This window comes from Procambarus clarkii, chromosome 13, assembly GCF_040958095.1.
Source record: "Procambarus clarkii isolate CNS0578487 chromosome 13, FALCON_Pclarkii_2.0, whole genome shotgun sequence".
NCBI lineage: Eukaryota > Metazoa > Arthropoda > Malacostraca > Decapoda > Cambaridae > Procambarus > Procambarus clarkii.
Window position 1 is genome coordinate 11,703,913 of NC_091162.1, and position 19,183 is coordinate 11,723,095.

Genomic DNA, 19,183 nt, shown 5'->3' on the forward strand with positions numbered 1-19,183 from the left:
CTCCACCCGGCCAGCCTCCTCCACCCTCCACCCGGCCAGCCTCCTCCACCCTCCACCTCCACCAGCAACCATATATACCACACACACCTGCTCAAACGTTAAGCATATCCTCACGCACACATGCACTACAAAGCCAGGTGTAGGAGGCCCACGCCGCGCAAGATGTCCACTCTAGATATGACAACTTACGACATAAGAATAAAGAAAACTTCAAAATACATATTTGTGAGGCTGCTGCTGTTTGTGCTCACACAGACGTATTCATATACACGGGTGAGCTTCGCTTAAAGCTATCGAACACTCCACGTGTATAATGTTACCCGTTAATTGGGTCCACAAGTCAACAGGTGGGCTCCGGGACACTGGGGGAAATTTAGCGCCCAAATGAGCCCAGAGACATTTGAAAAAACTTTTTTGTAGTGTCATCAGAGTAGTTAACAAATGGAATGCACTAAGAAATGATGTGGTGGAGGCTGACTCCATACACAGTTTCAAATGTTGATATGATAGAGCAGAATAGGCTCAGAAAACTGTACACCAGTTGATTCACAGTTTAGAGGCGGGACCAAAGAGCCGAAGCTTAACCTCCGCAAGTACAACTAGGTGAATACACACACACACTGTACACAGGGAGACTAGTCAAACAGGCGGGACCAAGAGCTGGACCACAGCCAGACAGGGAGGCAGGGACCAAGAGCTGGAGCACAGTTCACCTGCGCCAGGTGACGCTGCCGCTCCCTCGCACCTGTCAGATTTAATTAAGATTCTGGTGTTTGGTGCTCACCTGAGGACTGTAAGTCATTCTCCAGGCCGCTCTTAGTCCATGGTAGTTGTGGGTGTTGACCAGTGTTGCTTCTTCATGTTGACCAGTGTTGCTTCTTCATGTTGACCAGTGTTGCTTCTTGATGTTGACCAGTGTTGCTTCTTGATGTTGACCAGTGTTGCTTCTTGATGTTGACCAGTGTTGCTTCTTCATGTTGACCAGTGTTGCTTCTTCATGTTGACCAGTGTTGCTTCTTCATGTTGACCAGTGTTGCTTCTTGATGTTGACCAGTGTTGCTTCTTGATGTTGACCAGTGTTGCTTCTTGATGTTGACCAGTGTTGCTTCTTGATGTTGACCAGTGTTGCTTCTTGATGTTGACCAGTGTTGCTTCTTGATGTTGACCAGTGTTGCTTCTTCATGTTGACCAGTGTTGCTTCTTGATGTTGACCAGTGTTGCTTCTTGATGTTGACCAGTGTTGCTTCTTGATGTTGACCAGTGTTGCTTCTTGATGTTGACCAGTGTTGCTTCTTGATGTTGACCAGTGTTGCTTCTTGGTGTTGACCAGTGTTGCTTCTTCATGTTGACCAGTGTTGCTTCTTCATGTTGACCAGTGTTGCTTCTTGATGTTGACCAGTGTTGCTTCTTGATGTTGACCAGTGTTGCTTCTTGATGTTGACCAGTGTTGCTTCTTGATGTTGACCAGTGTTGCTTCTTGATGTTGACCAGTGTTGCTTCTTGATGTTGACCAGTGTTGCTTCTTGATGTTGACCAGTGTTGCTTCTTGATGTTGACCAGTGTTGCTTCTTGATGTTGACCAGTGTTGCTTCTTGATGTTGACCAGTGTTGCTTCTTGATGTTGACCAGTGTTGCTTCTTGATGTTGACCAGTGTTGCTTCTTGATGTTGACCAGTGTTGCTTCTTGATGTTGACCAGTGTTGCTTCTTCATGTTGACCAGTGTTGCTTCTTGATGTTGACCAGTGTTGCTTCTTGATGTTGACCAGTGTTGCTTCTTGATGTTGACCAGTGTTGCTTCTTGATGTTGACCAATGTTGCTTCTTGATGTTGACCAATGTTGCTTCTTGGTGTTGACCAGTGTTGCTTCTTGGTGTTGACCAGTGTTGCTTCTTGGTGTTGACCAGTGTTGCTTCTTGGTGTTGACCAGTGTTGCTTCTTGATGTTGACCAGTGTTGCTTCTTGATGTTGACCAGTGTTGCTTCTTGATGTTGACCAGTGTTGCTTCTTGATGTTGACCAGTGTTGCTTCTTGATGTTGACCAGTGTTGCTTCTTGATGTTGACCAGTGTTGCTTCTTGGTGTTGACCAATGTTGCTTCTTGGTGCTGGCCAGTGTTGCTTCTTGGTGTTGACCAGTGTTGCTTCTTGGCGTTGACCAGTGTTGCTTCTTGGCGTTGACCAGTGTTGCTTCTTGGTGCTGGCCAGTGTTGCTTCTTGGTGTTGACCAGTGTTGCTTCTTGGTGTTGACCAGTGTTGCTTCTTGGTGTTGACCAGTGTTGCTTCTTGGTGTTGACCAGTGTTGCTTCTTGGTGTTGACCAGTGTTGCTTCTTCATGTTTACTTCTTGATGATGTTGCTTCTTAATGTAGTTGTGTGTGGGTGTTGTAGGCACAGTGGTCCCTCGCTATGTCTAAGTTGTGTTGTTTGTGTATTTGTTGATTATCTTGGTGTTGGTGGCCAGGACACAGCTGGTGATGGTGTGGTTGTGTGATGGTGTGGTGGTGTGATGGTGTGGTGGTGTGATGGTGTGGTGGTGTGATGGTGTGGTGGTGTGATGGTGTGGTGGTGTGGTGGTGTGATGGTGTGGTGGTGTGTAGCTCACATCATCACAACCATTGTCCTCACCTCCGCCAGAGTGAACACAAGAGTAGGGAGAGAGAGACCCTTTTCCTGCTCAGTCCAGACTTATTTGTCAGTACTAGATATTTTGTGTAGTACAGCGGCGAGGTGTTTAGTGTCTCCAGATGATATTCTTGGAACAGAAGGTAAAGGTTTACTGCTTGCTAGGCCTGGTCGAGGACCGGGCCGCGGGGACACTAAAAGCCCCGAAATCATCTCAAGATAACCTCAAGATTGCTCGGGTTGCTCTGTCTGCTCCACATATACTAAGACATGGCGCCTCTACACACGCAAGATAAGTGTCTCTGGATAAGAGATCTTAAAGCGTGGCTCTTGCACTTATTATATTATAAAGTTCTGTCTAGCTGTATATTTTATATTAAATAACATACGTGCTTAGATATGGGTGGAACTGGAGCCATCTGCGAGCTCTCATGTGATTGGTTATATAGGTGTAGTTAGAGCCATCTTTAGGTCATAGCCCCGGGTCGGGTAGTTACTTAAGCCTAGTTAAGGTTATTGCTCGGCTGTTACTTCCATTAATCCACTCGTTAGTTTTTTTTAGTTAGAACTATGTGAGCCTAACTTCATGTTAAGGTATTTTATCTATGTATAGTTAGTGCCATCTGCGAGCCTTATGTCTCGCGTGGAGAGGTTCCCAGCTCCAGTAACACTGCGTGACGCTCCTCTACTGCGACCCCCTCTCTAGGGCCCCTCTCTAGGGCCCCTTACTGACGGTTACGTCACCTAGTGGGGCCCCTCACATGCTGCAGCCTTGACCACACCACCTCTCTCTCTGTCTGTCTCTCTGTCTCTCTCTCCCTCTCTGAATCCTTCAGGGGTGAGAAGTTTTCTGTTGCATATTGGCCTGGGGACCATTCAAGCTTTTTTGCATAATTGTTACTCACGGCCCCAACATGATGAAATATCTGTGTCCATATTGGCCACCGAGAGCTGTCGGGGTTTGGGTTAAAGGTCTGACGACTTCCACTCCTTTTGAATAGTCAGTGTGGTCTAGTAGTTAAAGTTCTGGATACGCTAAAGTGCATGGAGCCTTAGCTGGCTGGGGTGTTACCTAATCCACACATGTTACCTAATGTTGACATGCGTCACCTTCTGGTGTCCGCTGGGAAGGTGTACGTCTTGGCTGGCAGGACTGGTGGCCCGTGTGAGCGAGGCGTGTCGCAAGTGACGTGTGTGTTGGGGGATGGTGAGAAGGTCGGGAGTACGGGGCGCTGCGTAGGCTAGGTACGGTGCCTCTGTCGCCTCTCTCTCATTCTTGGACCTTCAGTCTCCATCACACCATTTTGTAATGGTTTACTATTACCATTATTATGTATAAATATATAACTATTATTAGTAGTTAAGATGATTGATGGAGCACCTAGAGTATTGGAAGGGAGAGGTCGAGAGGTTACAAGTCGAGCCTGGCCTCGGGCCGGGCTTGGGGAGTAGTAGAACTCCCAGAATCACATCAACCAGGTGTACATGTGTTATGTATTTTAATAAGGGGAATTTATAGTACTGAATAGATTGAAAACTGTTTTGTGTGGTTAAGCAATCGTGTAGTCGCTATCTGAAGTGTCGAGTGAGCGAATGTTTCCCTCACTGGCTCTTCTCGAATTCCTTATTTGTATTTATTTATATTTATTTATATTTATGCTGGTAAAATTTCGGAATTGCTTTGTGGAGGCAAAGGGAAGATGAGTGTAAGAGTGATGACTCGCCAGGAGAAAGCCTCCAGTTGAGAGTGTGAGGAGGAGGAGAAACATTAGGCAGCGATAAGTCAGTATATGACTATATACCACTTGGACGGGACATGAGGACGGATAGAGGGAATGATATCAACAAATTCAGAAACCAGTCTTACGAGCATCTTCAATGCTTTGTGGAATACACAATTTTGTTTGCTTTGTAGAATTTGAAGTGACGATATTTGAGAGGAGTTTCGTTGAGCAGTCTACACACACACACACACACACACACACACACACACACACACACACACACACACACACACACACACACATACACACACACACACACACACACACACACACACACACACACACACACACACACACACTGCTGGTGATGTACGTAGTTTTGGTGAGTGAGCATGTTAGTGTAGGTGAGAGGAGTGTGAGGTACCGCCAGGTGCCACTGGGCCTCCGTGACCACGGCCACCCACACCACCCCAGCGGTAGGCTTCATGTTATCACACCATGTTATAACAGTGACGTCAACCAGTTTGTACAACACTTGCAATTGCTGAATAGTCCCGAGTTACGACGAGACAGACAGACAGAGACTGAGGGAGATACAAAGAGAGAGAGAGGGGGGGGGGGGAGGAAGGATGCTTAATCACCGCTGTACAGTTGTCTGTGCTGCGTCGCTGGCATTCTAGTCTCAGGGTCAACATACTAGTCTGGAGGTCACCATATTGGTCTCAGGGGTCACCATATTAGTCTCAGGGTCACCATACTAATCTCAAGGCCACCATACTCTCCGCTGCGACAACCTTATATATGACATGACGACGACATCTATATATGCTGCGACAGCATATATAGATGTCTATAGATGAGTACTGTGAAGCATACACCTATACACACTCCGATGCTTGTGTAGATGTTTTATTTCTTATGGCGGGCGGGAGGGTATTGGACTGTATGTCATCTTGGGATTATGTATTGTTGGGGTTAGTTTCCGTCAAGTAGGTGGAGGTTCTTGGGCCGCCAGGTGTGGGAGCGGGGCGTCTCATCTTGGGGTAGTATTTCTAGTATTGGGTCTCCTAACATTACGATCGTGTTCCACGCCCTGGTGGCTTGGTGTCGTAGTCTGATGTTTAGTGGTTGTGTGTTTAGGACTTCAAGGAGTTCCTGAGTTGTCTGTTCATATGGCAGACGGTGTTTTGCTGCTCTTCTTAGTGCCTTATTTTGTACTTCTTGTAATTTTCCCATCTTCGTTTTCTTTAAGGTATGTCGAGGTACTGAAGGGTATCAGAGCTGCGGCCTTGTGTATGTGTAGTTCGATATTCCTGCCAAGATTACGGAATCTTCTCAGTTTGTCTAAGGCTGTTTTTACTTTGTTTATTATGTTATTTAAGTGAATTTTGACTCCTGTTTTATTGCTCTTGAGTCCCAGTATTTTGCCTAAATTTGTATATTGGATTAGACGGTTTTAAAGGATAATGGGGTCTGAATTTTGTTTTGCAATTTGAATGGTTTGGAACTTTCGTTTGGTGGTACATATTTTCCGTTGCTTCTCAATCGTTTAAGACTTCTATTTCCGCCTTGGTTTTGTCTGGCGGCAATGTCGCTGATTGTCCAGGTCAGCAGATTATTATTTGAGTGACGTCATGCGGACAAGTGGTGTATTCTCCCATGTAGAGAAGTGGCAGGTGGGGCAGGTGAGCAGTGATGTGTTGAACAGAGTGGGTGACAAGCAGCTTCCCTGTGGTACTCCACTGTTCAGGAAGATTGCGTCACCCAAGTAGCTGCCAATGTTGAGCTTAGCTGTTCTGTTGTCTATGAACCTGCAGCGTGTAGAAATAAATTTCTGTGGAAGCGCTAGTTCAGATTTCTTATATTTAAGGCCTGTGTGCCAGACTTTGTGGAAAGCTTTCGATACATCTATGAGCACTATATTACATTGTTCCTTTTTTTCTACATGACATTGGCTATATGTTCAAGGATCAGGGCTATAGATGCATGGGGCCGCTCTGTGGGTTGGAAATCATTGTTGTTGTCTGATGTTATACTTTTGACCCACTTCGCCAATCTGTGCTTGATGATATCTTCGAATATTTTACCCGGAATCTAGAATAAGGAAATTGGTCAGTAATTTCCTGTATAAGTTGACGGTTTACCTCTCTAGGGAATTACTCTGATAGTGGCATTTGTTTTTAATAAATGGGCAATAGTCCAGATGCAGGAGCTGCACTTAGTGTTGGGGAGCGTCTGGGACCACTGACTATAGACGAAGCAAGTTAGGGGAGATGTTTACAAACATGACGAGCTCCTCCTCCTCCTTCTCTCCTCCTCCATCTCCTGCCCCCTCGTCTCTTCCCCCCCTCCCCTCCCCCCCCCCCCCCCTCCGGCCGTCTGGCCACTGCTAAAACACGCGCTGCTTTTTACCCTCGTGTGTTGCTTTAGCTTTTAAACACATTATGGTGCCAGTTGATGTCTTTAAAATGTGGCACTTAATAGTGTGTGTGTGTACTCACCTAATTGTGCTTGAGGGGGTTGAGCTTTGGCTCTTTTTTCCCGCCTTTCAACTGTCAATCAACTGGTGTACAGATTCCTGAGCCTACTGGGCTCTATCATATCTACATTTGAAACTGTGTATGGATTCAGCCTCCACCACATCACTGCTTAATGCATTCCATGTAGGAATGCACACTAGGAATGCCCTGTGTGTGTGTGTGTGTGTGTGTGTGTGTGTGTGTGTGTGTGTGTGTGTGTGTGTGTGTGTGTGTGTGTATGTGTGTTCATTTTTTGGGCCTGTAGGATCGAGCTGTTAGCTCTTGGACCCCGCCTTTCTAACCGTCGGTCGTCTAATGTACTGATTCCCGACCAATTTTCCTGTATCATATCATACTACATCATAAGTAGTATTACTACCATCATCACAACTACATTACTACAACTTAATAAGACCAGGTGTACCAGTTAACACCCCCACACTCCACAACACCGCCACCTACTCAACTAGGTGAGTACTCCAGCAGTCATCCACAGCAGCAACTTACCGCTTCTTAAAACCGGAGGAAAATCTCTCCCAGATCATGCTATCTACTTCCCATTCCTTTCTCCTGTACAGACACCTCTCCCACCCCCCATCTACCCGTGACTCTTCCCTTCTGGTGGGGTGGTGGCAGGTCTCTCTACCAGGTACATGGGCCAAGTGTCCGTGACGCTGGTGATCGGTCTGGGTCTCTACCTGTGTGTCAGCCTGGCAAGGACCTGCCAGGCTGACAGGCCTCCTCGTATCTCCTCGCCTGGATACCTCTTGACTCACCACTCATAGTCTTGGGGAGGTGTGCCTCCTCCCCCTCACACCTCGCATTTGTGCTCAACCACACATCTAGCATTCGTGGGGGTAGTTCCTTCTCACCTCAGTTTCGTGTGCCAAGTCGGATAATGGTCCGTGTGTGGAAGTAGCCACGGAGGAGAAGGTTTAGGAAAGAGAGAGAAGCATTGGCTTGACTTCACCAGCGCCAGCGGAAGAGAAACGTCTTTGGACAAAAGCAGAGATAGGTGATGGGCGCAGAGCCCGGTGTGCTGCACGCGCGGACCTCAAGGGTAAGGCTGAGGAACATATACGCAACTGGAGTGACGCAACCCTCCTCCTCCTCCTCTCACAATAGAAATATATAGGGTGGTGTGGGTGAGTACTACGCACCCGAGTACTACGCACCGCCAATATACGCACACCAGACAATATGGCTCGTGTGCCATATTGGCAGAAGACTGAGGATAGCAAGAGCACACGGCGAGTATGATAACCAATCACAGCAGCTAAGGGCGGCTATAAATAAAAGTCATAAACACTGCGATGTGCGAGGATGGGGTCACCTATCATATACCAGCACATCCTCCTCAAATAGTACTTTTGTAACTATATATATGGTCGATGGTAACAACTATGTCAGAAGACGGAAGGCTTCGAGTAGAGTGAATATGAAGGTAGAGGACACCTTAAGAAGTGTAATGTCCCACACTATTCAACATCCTAATGAACGTAATTGCCAATATCAAATTTTCGGAAAGAGTACAATAAGTGGGACACGCAGATGATAACCCGGTTTCTTTTTTTTTTTTTTTTTAGCAAAGTCAAGTGAAGTGTCACAAGACAAAATAAAGATCTGCAAATTAAAGACTAAACTTTGGAATGTGTTGACCACTACCGATACCTGGAGAATATTGGCGACTGTAACAAGCGGGAAAAGAATGAGTGATGGGGGGGGGGGGAGGGGGGGCAGATGGAGGGATGTTAAGGGTCGTCTCGGAGGGAAGAAACGAAACTTCGTCCTCGACTCACAATCTGGGATCCCGAGTTCGATTGTCGGCCGGGAAAGAAATGGTTGGGCACGTTTCCTTTCACCTAATGTCTTGTTGACCAAGCAGTAAATACGTGGCTGGGAGCTAGGCAGCGGTTATGGGGTTCCATCCTGGGCCGTCAGTAGCTCCACTTTGGGGCGGGGAGGATAAAACATCACCAATTTGTGTTCGCAAAATAATGTACTTTTGAGTAAATGTTAATATTCTCCTTGTTTGGCCAGGTGTTCCCTGGAGACAGATAAGTAAGCTGTGGCTGCGTCTGGGTACAGGTGACAGGGGTTTCTTCCTACTGGAGATGCTGTACATGTTGCTATGACGGTTGTACTCACCTAGGTGTGTTCACCCGCAGGATGAGTGGCGCTGCCCATCGGGGGCCATCAGGGTAAAACTAAACATTTCAACGACATGATCAGCCCCCTAGACGTGAGGAGGAGAGACCCCCTCCCCTCTCTTACTCGGGGAGATGGGGGGGCCTTGGAGGGTAAGGCTAGGGGGGGGGGGCTGGGGGACGGCTCCGACCGTCCCTATTGGCGGGGGTGGGGGGGGGGGGGGGCGGGGCGGGGCGGAGGAAGCCAGACTGTCTGGGGGATTTTGGGTCGTCTGGCCCCTGACTGCTATGGAAATCTTCCCCGCCCCTTTCTGCAGCCTCTGTCGCCCTCCTCCCCCACCCACTTGTTTGTGTCCTCCCCCACCCACTTGTTAATGTCCTCCCCCACCCACTTGTTTGTGTCCTCTCCCACCCACTTGTTTGTGTCCTCCCCCACCCACTTGTTTGTGTCCTCTCCCACCCACTTGTTTGTGTCCTCTCCCACCCACTTGTTTGTGTCCTCCCCCACCCACTTGTTAATGTCCTCTCCCACCCACTTGTTTGTGTCCTCCCCCACCCACTTGTTTGTGTCCTCCCCCACCCACTTGTTTGTGTCCTCCCCCACCCACTTGTTTGTGTCCTCTCCCACCCACTTGTTTGTGTCCTCTCCCACCCACTTGTTTGTGTCCTCTCCCACCCACTTGTTTGTGTCCTCTCCCACCCACTTGTTTGTGTCCTCTCCCACCCACTTGTTTGTGTCCTCCCCCACCCACTTGTTTGTGTCCTCTCCCACCCACTTGTTAGTGTCCTCTCCCACCCACTTGTTAGTGTCCTCTCCCACCCACTTGTTTGTGTCCTCTCCCACCCACTTGTTTGTGTCCTCTCCCACCCACTTGTTTGTGTCCTCTCCCACCCACTTGTTAGTGTCCTCTCCCACCCACTTGTTTGTGTCCTCTCCCACCCACTTGTTTATTTCAGAAGGTGGAAAGAGGAAAGGGGTGGAGAGGGAAGACTGTTGAGAAGGGGACATAGGAGTGGGGAGGCAATACTTGAGGACGAGGGGGACATGGGGAGAAGGGAAGGGAAGGTAGGCTCGCCCAGACACCTCCGGGTACCTCTCGTAGTCTACTATAAGAGAGAACCTCTCTCTCATGGTTCCAGGTTGGAGGCCAAACGCTTGCAGCTAGCCTCACCAAATTTTGCACGGTGATTTGTGATGGGATGGCGAGTGACTGGGTGGAGGGGGTTGAGCTTCCATGCTTTTCTTTAAGTAACATTGGCTTCTATTGTGATAATGAATGAAGAATATGAAGTCTGAAATGTGGGGATGAAATGTCGGTAGTGTGTGTGACAGGGAGTCCAGGGGTCCGGGTTCCGTCCCATCATACGTGCTCCTGCTGCTGCTACTGATGTTCCTGCTGCTGCTAATGATGCTGCTGCTGCTGCTACTGATGCTCCTGCTGCTGCTACTGATGATGATGATGACGATGCTCCTGCTGTTCCTGCTGCTGCTAGTGTTCCTGCTACTGCTACTGATGGTGCTGCTGCTCCTGCTGCTGCTGCTGCTGCTCCTGCTGCTGCTACTCCTGCTGCTCCTGCTGCTGGTAGTGTTGCTGGTGCTACTGCTAAGGGTGCTGGTGCTGGTGCCCCACCACTGGCCTCACACTGGGGGCGGCCGCCTCACCGCCAACAGCAAGACTGCTCCACTTGCACCATAAAACTGACTGACCTTTATGTTTTTGTGGTGTTCTAATGAGGCGATGTGCGAGAGATGAGAAGAGTGAGGAGCGGCTAGGACCCAGGAGGTGCCTAGGAGCGGCTAGGACCCAGGAGGTGCCTAGGAGAGCCTAGGACCCAGGAGGTGCCTAGGAGCGGCTAGGACCCAGGAGGTGACTAGGAGCGGCTAGGACCCAGGAGGTGACTAGGAGCGGCTAGGACCCAGGAGGTGTCTAGGACCCAGGAGGTGTCTAGGACCCAGGAGGTGCCTAGGAGAGCCTAGGACCCAGGAGGTGCCTAGGAGCGGCTAGGACCCAGGAGGTGACTAGGAGCGGCTAGGACCCAGGAGGTGCCTAGGAGCGGCTAGGACCCAGGAGGTGCCTAGGAGAGCCTAGGACCCAGGAGGTGCCTAGGAGCGGCTAGGACCCAGGAGATGCCTAGGAGCGGCTAGGACCCAGGAGGTGCCTAGGAGCGGCTAGGACCCAGGAGGTGACTAGGGCCCAGGAGGTGACTAGGAGGGGCTAGGACCCAGGAGGTGTCTAGCTAGGACCCAGGAGGTGACTAGGAGCGGCTAGGACCCAGGAGGTGACTAGGAGCGGCTAGGACCCAGGAGGTGTCTAGGACCCAGGAGGTGTCTAGGACCCAGGAGGTGACTAGGAGGGCCTAGGACCCAGGAAGTGCCTAGGAGCGGCTAGGACCCAGGAGGTGACTAGGACCCAGGAGGTGACTAGGACTCAGGAGGTGACTAGGAGCGGCTAGGACCCAGGAGGTGCCTAGGACCCAGGAGGTGACTAGGAGGGCCTAGGACCCAGGAAGTGACTAGGAGGGGCTAGGACCCAGGAAGTGCCTAGGAGCGGCTAGGACCCGCTCAATGTATTCGTGGTATGACACTGTCCATATATATAAGACAGTGTCCGACCACGAAGGAAGGATTAAGACAGGAATTTCCTTAAGTACTTTCGTATTTAATGATAAATGATGGTGATGCTCATTTGTCGTGTCCTAATGTTACTGCTGATGCTGCTGCCTGCAGGGACTCCCAGAGGGGCAGGAAAACCCTCATCTCAAACCTCCCGGCCTTAGATCACACCTGTCACAGGTGTGGCGGGTGTGGTGGGCAGCGTGAGACACCACAGGTGTGGCGGGTGTGGTGGGCAGCGTGAGACACCACAGGTGTGGCGGGTGTGGTGGGCAGCGTGAGACACCACTGGTGTGGCGGGTGTGGTGGGCAGCGTGAGACACCACAGGTGTGGCGGGTGTGGTGGGCAGCGTGAGACACCACTGGTGTGGCGGGTGTGGTGGGCAGCGTGAGACACCACAGGTGTGGCGGGTGTGGTGGGCAGCGTGAGACACCACAGGTGTGGTGGGCAGCGTGCGACACCACAGGTGTGGCGGGTGTGGTGGGAAGCGTGAGAAACCACAGGTGTGGCGGGTGTGGTGGACAGCGTGAGACACCACAGGTGTGGTGGGTGTGGTGGGAAGCGTGAGACACCACAGGTGTGGCGGGTGTGGTGGACAGCGTGAGACACCACAGGTGTGGTGGGCAGCGTGAGAGACCACAGGTGTGGCGAGTGTGGTGCCCTTGAACTTCGGGTGCAGGTGGTGTGTGTGGAGGGCTGGTACCGCTGAGGTCCCCCGCGGGCAGCGGTGGTGGTCCACCTGGCTGCTGCTTGTCAGGTAATACACATTGTGAAAAGAACCCCGGTAGGCTCCCTGGAGCGGTGAGGCGCTGAGGCAGGTGGGGGAGGGGCGGGCTGTGAGGCACTGAGGCAGGTGGAGGAGGGGCGGGCTGTGAGGCAGGTGGGGGAGGGGCGGGCTGTGAGCCACTGAGGCAGGTGGGGGAATGGCGGGCTGTGAGGCAGGAGGGGGAGGGGCGGGCTGTGAGGCAGGAGGGGGAGGGGCGGGCTGTGAGCCACTGAGGCAGGAGGGGGAGGGGCGGGCTGTGAGGCAGGTGGGGGAGGGGCGGGCTGTGAGCCACTGAGGCAGGTGGGGGAGGGGCGGGCGGGGAGTGAAGGGAAGGGGCTGTGGCTAGGGGGCTGAGAGGGGGAGCAGGAGAAGAGGACCATTCATTGTACCTGGCCCGCCTCCACACCTTGACGTGACCTTCTGAGTTAATCAGTGATCACAGGACCTGGCCAGTGAATGTTTATGGGGGTCGGCCACGGCGGCCCACCACCAACTATGCCATTGATTCCCGCCGCCGCCGCCGCCTGTCCTCAGGCTGCCTCCACTACAACTCCTCTCAGCCTCACCCTCCCTCAGTAATCGCTCCGCTCCCTCAGCCCTTACTCTCCGCCTCCTCAGCCCTTACTCTCCGCCTCCTCAGCCCTTACTCTCCGCCTCCCTCAGCTCTCACTCTCATAACATAAACACATGAGAACTGCCTTGTCTTCTCCACACAAGCTGCTACACATACGTGTAAAGTTATGTCCATTCTATTGTATGGCGACTAAAACTAAGCTGCATAATCTAAACGGGGCCTAACAAGAGCAAGATATAGCTGAAGAGTAACACCAAGTGTTTTATTGATAAAGTTTCTAGAAATAAATCCCAGTATCGTATTTGCTTTAATTCAAATATTTATTAGTTGATGTTTTTGCTTTACATAGCTACTAATGAGTAATTTCAGGTCATATTGGCATTCAGACTTCGCCATTTCAACATTATACAGCTGATAATTGGCAACTTAATCATCATTACCTAGCTTCAGAATCCTTCATTTCCAGCAATAAACTGCAATTAGACAAATTTTCGTCTAATTCTTCAGCCTATCTAGATTTGTCTGGAAGGAATTTTGAGTATTTTCTGAATTTATTTTTCCCGCCCTTTTTTTGTATCATTCGAAAATATGTAAATATTGATTGTCACTCTGTTTTCTAAATCGTTCATATATATGATAAATAACAGAGGTCCCAAGAGAGAGCCTTGTGGTACTCCACTTACAACAGTTTACCACTCCCGCTTAACTCCATTTATACCAACTTTGCGTCTTTAGTTCCTTCATATAACCATGCTCTTGTCCAACTTCAGATAACACCCTCCAATACCGTGAGCATATACGTTTGTAATCAGTCTTTCGTGTGGCACTGTATCATAAGCTTTGCTAAAGTCAAGATACACATCGTCAGCCTTTTTCACTATCAACTGCCTCAAAAATGTTGGAACAGAATGAATGCAAATTCGTCATCATGATCGGTCCTCTGTGAAGTCATGTTGTGAATAATTTATTAACCAATGTTCGTCAAGATGTAGACGAATGATTTTTGCGATTATCGATTCAAGCAATTTTCTCGCAGTAGACGTTAAACTAATTGGTCGATAACTTGACGCAAGTCATGTATTTATCTTCTTAAATATTGCTACAACATTTGCAACTCTTCATGATTCCGGTTCTATGCTCGAGTGAAATTATTATTTAAATATAGAAGTCAACGGCTGACTTAGCTTTTCCTTACATTCTTTTAGCACCCTGGCTAAAGACTTCGTCTAGTCCTGGGGACTTGTTTGGCTGTAATTGCTCTTTGTTTTTAATAACTTCATCCCTGGTAACGACTTGAGAATTTAACATGTTTTCTTCGCCACCTAAATAGTAGTGCTCATGTGCTGGTAAAATATCAAGTTTTTCTCTAGTAAATGCACAAAGTACTTATTTAGAATGCCACCCAATTCCTGGTCACTATCAGCTATGACCAAATTAATTTATCAAGGGACCAGCCTCCTCCCCAGTCTTTGTTTGTGAAACACCATCTACATATATTTGAGCATCCCCGAACATTTTTCCACGGTTCCTGATGAGCCGCTTCGTTGTCCCTTCCTCCATCCCTGATGAGCCGCTTCGTTGTCCCTTCCTCCATCCCTAATGAGCCGCTTCGTTGTCCCTTCCTCCATCCCTGATGAGCCGCTTCGTTGTCCCTTCCTCCATCCCTAATGAGCCGCTTCGTTGTCCCTTCCTCCATCCCTGATGAGCCGCTTCGTTGTCCCTTCCTCCATCCCTGATGAGCCGCTTCGTTGTCCCTTCCTCCATCCCTGATGAGCCGCTTCGTTGTCCCTTCCTCCATCCCTGATGAGCCGCTTCGTTGTCCCTTCCTCCATCCCTGATGAGCAGCTTCGTTGCCCCTTCCTCCATCCCTGATGGTGTCTCCCCCCCATCCCTACCTCACTCCAACACTCATCGTTGGTGTCTTCACAACGGGTACCAATGGCTTTCATTGTCTTCCTAAGGCCCTTATCCTTGGAGTCAGCGCATATTGTTGTTCTCACAGGTAGGCTACAGCTTCATCCAGTTCAAACACAATTCCGCATCTGGTTCACTTGTTGCTTCCCTCAGTGTTCCAGAAGCACGCCGCCACTCTGGTAGTTGCCATCACTACCTCCCTCAGAGTGAGGGAGAGACGTAAGCGTGCGCCAGACGTTACCAGAAGAGTCCCCATGAAGGTCACACTAGCACCTCTTTTGTTCCGGTCTATGGGAGGAGGAGGGGGGGGGGGAAACACACACGCCCAGGTTGCTGATCTTCCTCACTTGTTTCCTCACGGACTCTATTAGGTGAGTACGGACTAAAGTAGTTATTTTTTTTTCTTTTTACCTAGAGGAGTGAGTTTACCGGGCAGCGTACTCCGCTCATCCTGTAAGTGGACACACCGACATAGTAGCATTTACAACACTCCCCAATAGGAAGAAAATCCGCTGGGTTGTTCATCCTGTCACTTGTACCCAGACTCACCTGGGACTTGCTTAACTGTCTCAAGTGAACAGCTTCTCAAACAAGAGTACCATCTGTCAACCCTTAAAATCTTATGTTATCTTGCAGGTACAAAATGGGGAAATCTTTTAAGAACAATATCTATATTTGGCAAATAGTGTTTTCCTAACTCAAACAATGTGGGGTTTATTATTCTACACATATTTCTAATGTCTCTTAGTTCACATTCTCTCAGGTAGTGATCAAGGCGGTGTCTGTCACTCTCACCGCAGGTTCTGCAACTCCTCTGCTCAACTGTTGTATCTGTTCTAAATCTCCATGGATATTTGTACCCAAGACGGATTCTTGCTATTACTGATTCTCTCCCGCGTCCTCCTCCTCTTCGGCCATAATGATTGGGATTGCCAGCTGCAACCACATTGTACCATCATACAGATTCATTGGCTTATGCTTCAATCCTCCTTTCCTCAGTTACCTTGTCACAGCGATGTTGCCTGATAATACCTCTAATTTGTAGCAGAGTCTTGGGTATGAAGTATTCAACATGGTCTCCGTCAGCGCCCTCAGCAGCCAGCACATCTGCTCGATCACTTCCACATATTCCAACATGGGAGGGGATCCACAGGAATTTGACCACTCCTCCATAATTGGTTAGTAGTCTAACAGCTCGCTTGAGTTCAGCGACTATCGTAAGGTTTTCTGTCTTTTTATTAAAGCTTTGTAGTGGTGCTTTTGAATGAGTGCAGATCACTGCACCGTTAGTGTTGCTTTCCTGGCCCGTGAGCGTGGGGGGCAGGATCATGCACCTACATGATGCTCCTACAGTATGCCCCTGCACCATGCTCCACCATCCTGCTCCTGCCTCATACATAATGTTGGCCACACTTTATGAGGACTGAACAATGAGCGCCACAACCTCATGCCTCATCAATATTCAACAAACGTGTCGTTAGTATTACTTCATTGCAAATATAATATCTTTATTGATGAGGTAATTAAGTATGGTGAGAGGTCATCCATAATGTGTGCTTGAGACGCGGCCCGATGATGAAGGTTTATGGTGAGGACTGGTTCTTGGGGCCCCCCCCCGGGGCCTCCTTGATGGTTACCCCACATACACACACTATATATATATATATATATATATATATATATATATATATATATATATATATATATATATATATATATATATGTATGTATATATATATATATATATATATATATATATATATATATATATATATATATATATATGTATATATATATATATGTATATATATATATATATATATATGTATATATATATATATATATATATATATATATATATATATATATATATATATATATATATATATAATATAATATAATAGTGTGTCTGTTGGTAATCTTGGGCATGGTATTTTATCAAATCACCTCATTCTTTAGGGCACACGTGAGGAACACAAATGCGAACAAGCCTGAACGGTCTCCAGGCATATATGATAAAATACCATGCCCAAGATTACCATCAGAGTGCCGGCGGGAGGATGGGGAATTATCCTCGGTTACCATCCTCCTTTGTCCGGTCGTGTTGTTCGAGTAGTTAAGGGATCCTGTACATAAGTTGCAGTGCTTCTGGCAGTATGGGTTCGAGTCACTTCTGGGGTGTGAGTTTTCAGTTGCATATATGCCTGGAGACCGTTCAGGCTTGTTCGCAATATATATATATATATATAATATGATGTGTGTGTGTATATATGTACATACTTTCTCTTGGCACTTATACATGCTGGGGCACACAAGGGTATGTATGCTTGCATGTGTATTGGGCGGGTATGCTATCCCGGTGGTGGGGAGGCGCGCCGCCCCGTCTGCAAGTGTCGAGGCCTGGCCCCCGCCCACCACCCCCACCCTCACCCACCCACTACCTCACTACCTCCGCCCACCACCCCTCACCACCCAGGAGTGGCGCACCACAATGAATGGCGCGACGTTCCTCCGGACAAGAAAACATCATGTGGCAACTCTCACGGCGGCGGCGACTTCAATGATCTCATCTGCAAGTGATCCAAGGAGACGATTTATGGCCAGACAGACACAGAGAGAGAGAGAGAGAGAGAGAGAGAGAGAGAGAGAGAGAGAGAGAGAGAGAGAGGAATGAACAAACTGAAAATGACAAGGGAAGGAAGAGAGAAAAAATGCGACAGCGGTGGGCAGCTGCAAGAGACAGGAACAGCTGCGGTGGCCAGAGTCAGCGGGATCATGCGACTGGAGGAGCAGGAGGAGCAGGAGGAAGAGGGGGTCGCTTCCTGGAGGTTGTGTGGGGGGGGGGGGGGGCATGGTGGAAGGGGAAGATGTGAAAAATGAATTAAGATCAACTATTACGTCAAGAGAAGCATGGAGAGGGAATATCTTGAGGTTATCTTGAGATGATTTCGGGGCTTTTAGTGTCCCCGCGGCCCGGTCCTCGACCAGGCCTCCACCCCCAGGAAGCAGCCCGTGACAGCTGACTAACACCCAGGTACCTATTTTACTGCTAGGTAACAGGGGCATAGGGTGAAAGAAACTCTGCCCATTGTTTCTCGCCGGCGCCTGGGATCGAACCCAGGACCACAGGATCACAAGTACAGCGTGCTGTCCGCTCGGCCGACCGGCTTCCCCCGGGAAGGAAACGGTGACGTCACGTGAGAAAGGTGGACAGGAGAGCAACTTTGACGTCACGTGATTAAAGAGTTTGACGTGTGGAAATGAAAGAGGGGGAAGAGGCGGCAGGTCGACAATGATGTCATAGGAAGCCTGGTGGGAAATGGATGTAGGGCGATGGTGACGTCACAGGAGGAATACGAGAGAAAGTAGAGGATAAATATGAGACAATGAATAGGAGGCGCGAGGATAAAGGGAGGAGGAAGGTATAAGAGGAGGTAGGAGGGAAGGTTGGGATGGTTGAATCTTCCTTTAATACGAAGAAGGAATAAGTGATAATGAGATCAACAGGACATACAGTGAACATTATCAGGGATTATCAGTTGCCACAACGGTAGAGGGGACACCATTAACATTACCAACAGTTACAGATAACAGACCACCAGAGAGAGTGCCAATAATAAGAGTGCATATCCCAGCAGAAGGATGAGTTGGTTGTAAACAAGTGTTAGTCTGTCTGGTGTCCTTCAAGACCAAGCGTGTCCACAGTGAGGGGAAGCGTGTATGGGGCGTGGTGAGGAGTGTGGTGCTTGAGGGAGGTCCTCGTGTGTGTGTGTGTGTGTGTGTGTGTGTGTGTGTGTGTGTGTGTGTGTGTGTGTGTGTGTGTTGATGCTGTGGAAGAGGACACAGAGAAACACTGCAGGAGGCAGGAGGAGTGTCTCTTGTGACCAACACTGAGAAACGTGATGGAATCCGCCATCAGCTCTCGGGGAATCTGGGTGTGGTTCAGACGCAAGCTGAGGCCCCTCTTACATCACCTCCTTGACGATAGTCACAAGAAAAAATAAGGTAAAAACTGGCTGGTTAGTTGTGTGTGTGTGTGTGTGTGTGTGTGTGTGTGTGTGTGTGTGTGTGTGTGTGTGTGTGTGTTCACCTAGTTGTGCTTGCGGGGTTTGAGCTCTGGCTCTTTGGTCCCGCCTCTCAACCGTCAATCAACTGGTGTACAGATTCCTGAGCCTACTGGGCTGTATTATATCTACATTTAAAACTGTGTATGGAGTCAGCCTCCACCACATCACTTGCTAATGTATTCCATCTGTTAACTACTCTGACACTGAAAAAGTTCTTTCTAACGTCCCTGTGGCTCA

At 49.0% G+C, this 19,183-nt stretch overlaps 1 protein-coding gene across 1 annotated transcript; it reads right to left on the reverse strand.

The window, feature by feature from the left end:
- Positions 1–1,340: 1,340 nt before the first annotated feature.
- On the reverse strand, positions 1,341–2,333 carry LOC138364340 (uncharacterized). Its single transcript, XM_069323944.1, has one exon. The coding sequence runs from the start codon at positions 2,331–2,333 to the stop codon at positions 1,341–1,343; it is 993 nt and encodes a 330-aa protein (XP_069180045.1).
- Positions 2,334–19,183: the final 16,850 nt, after the last annotated feature.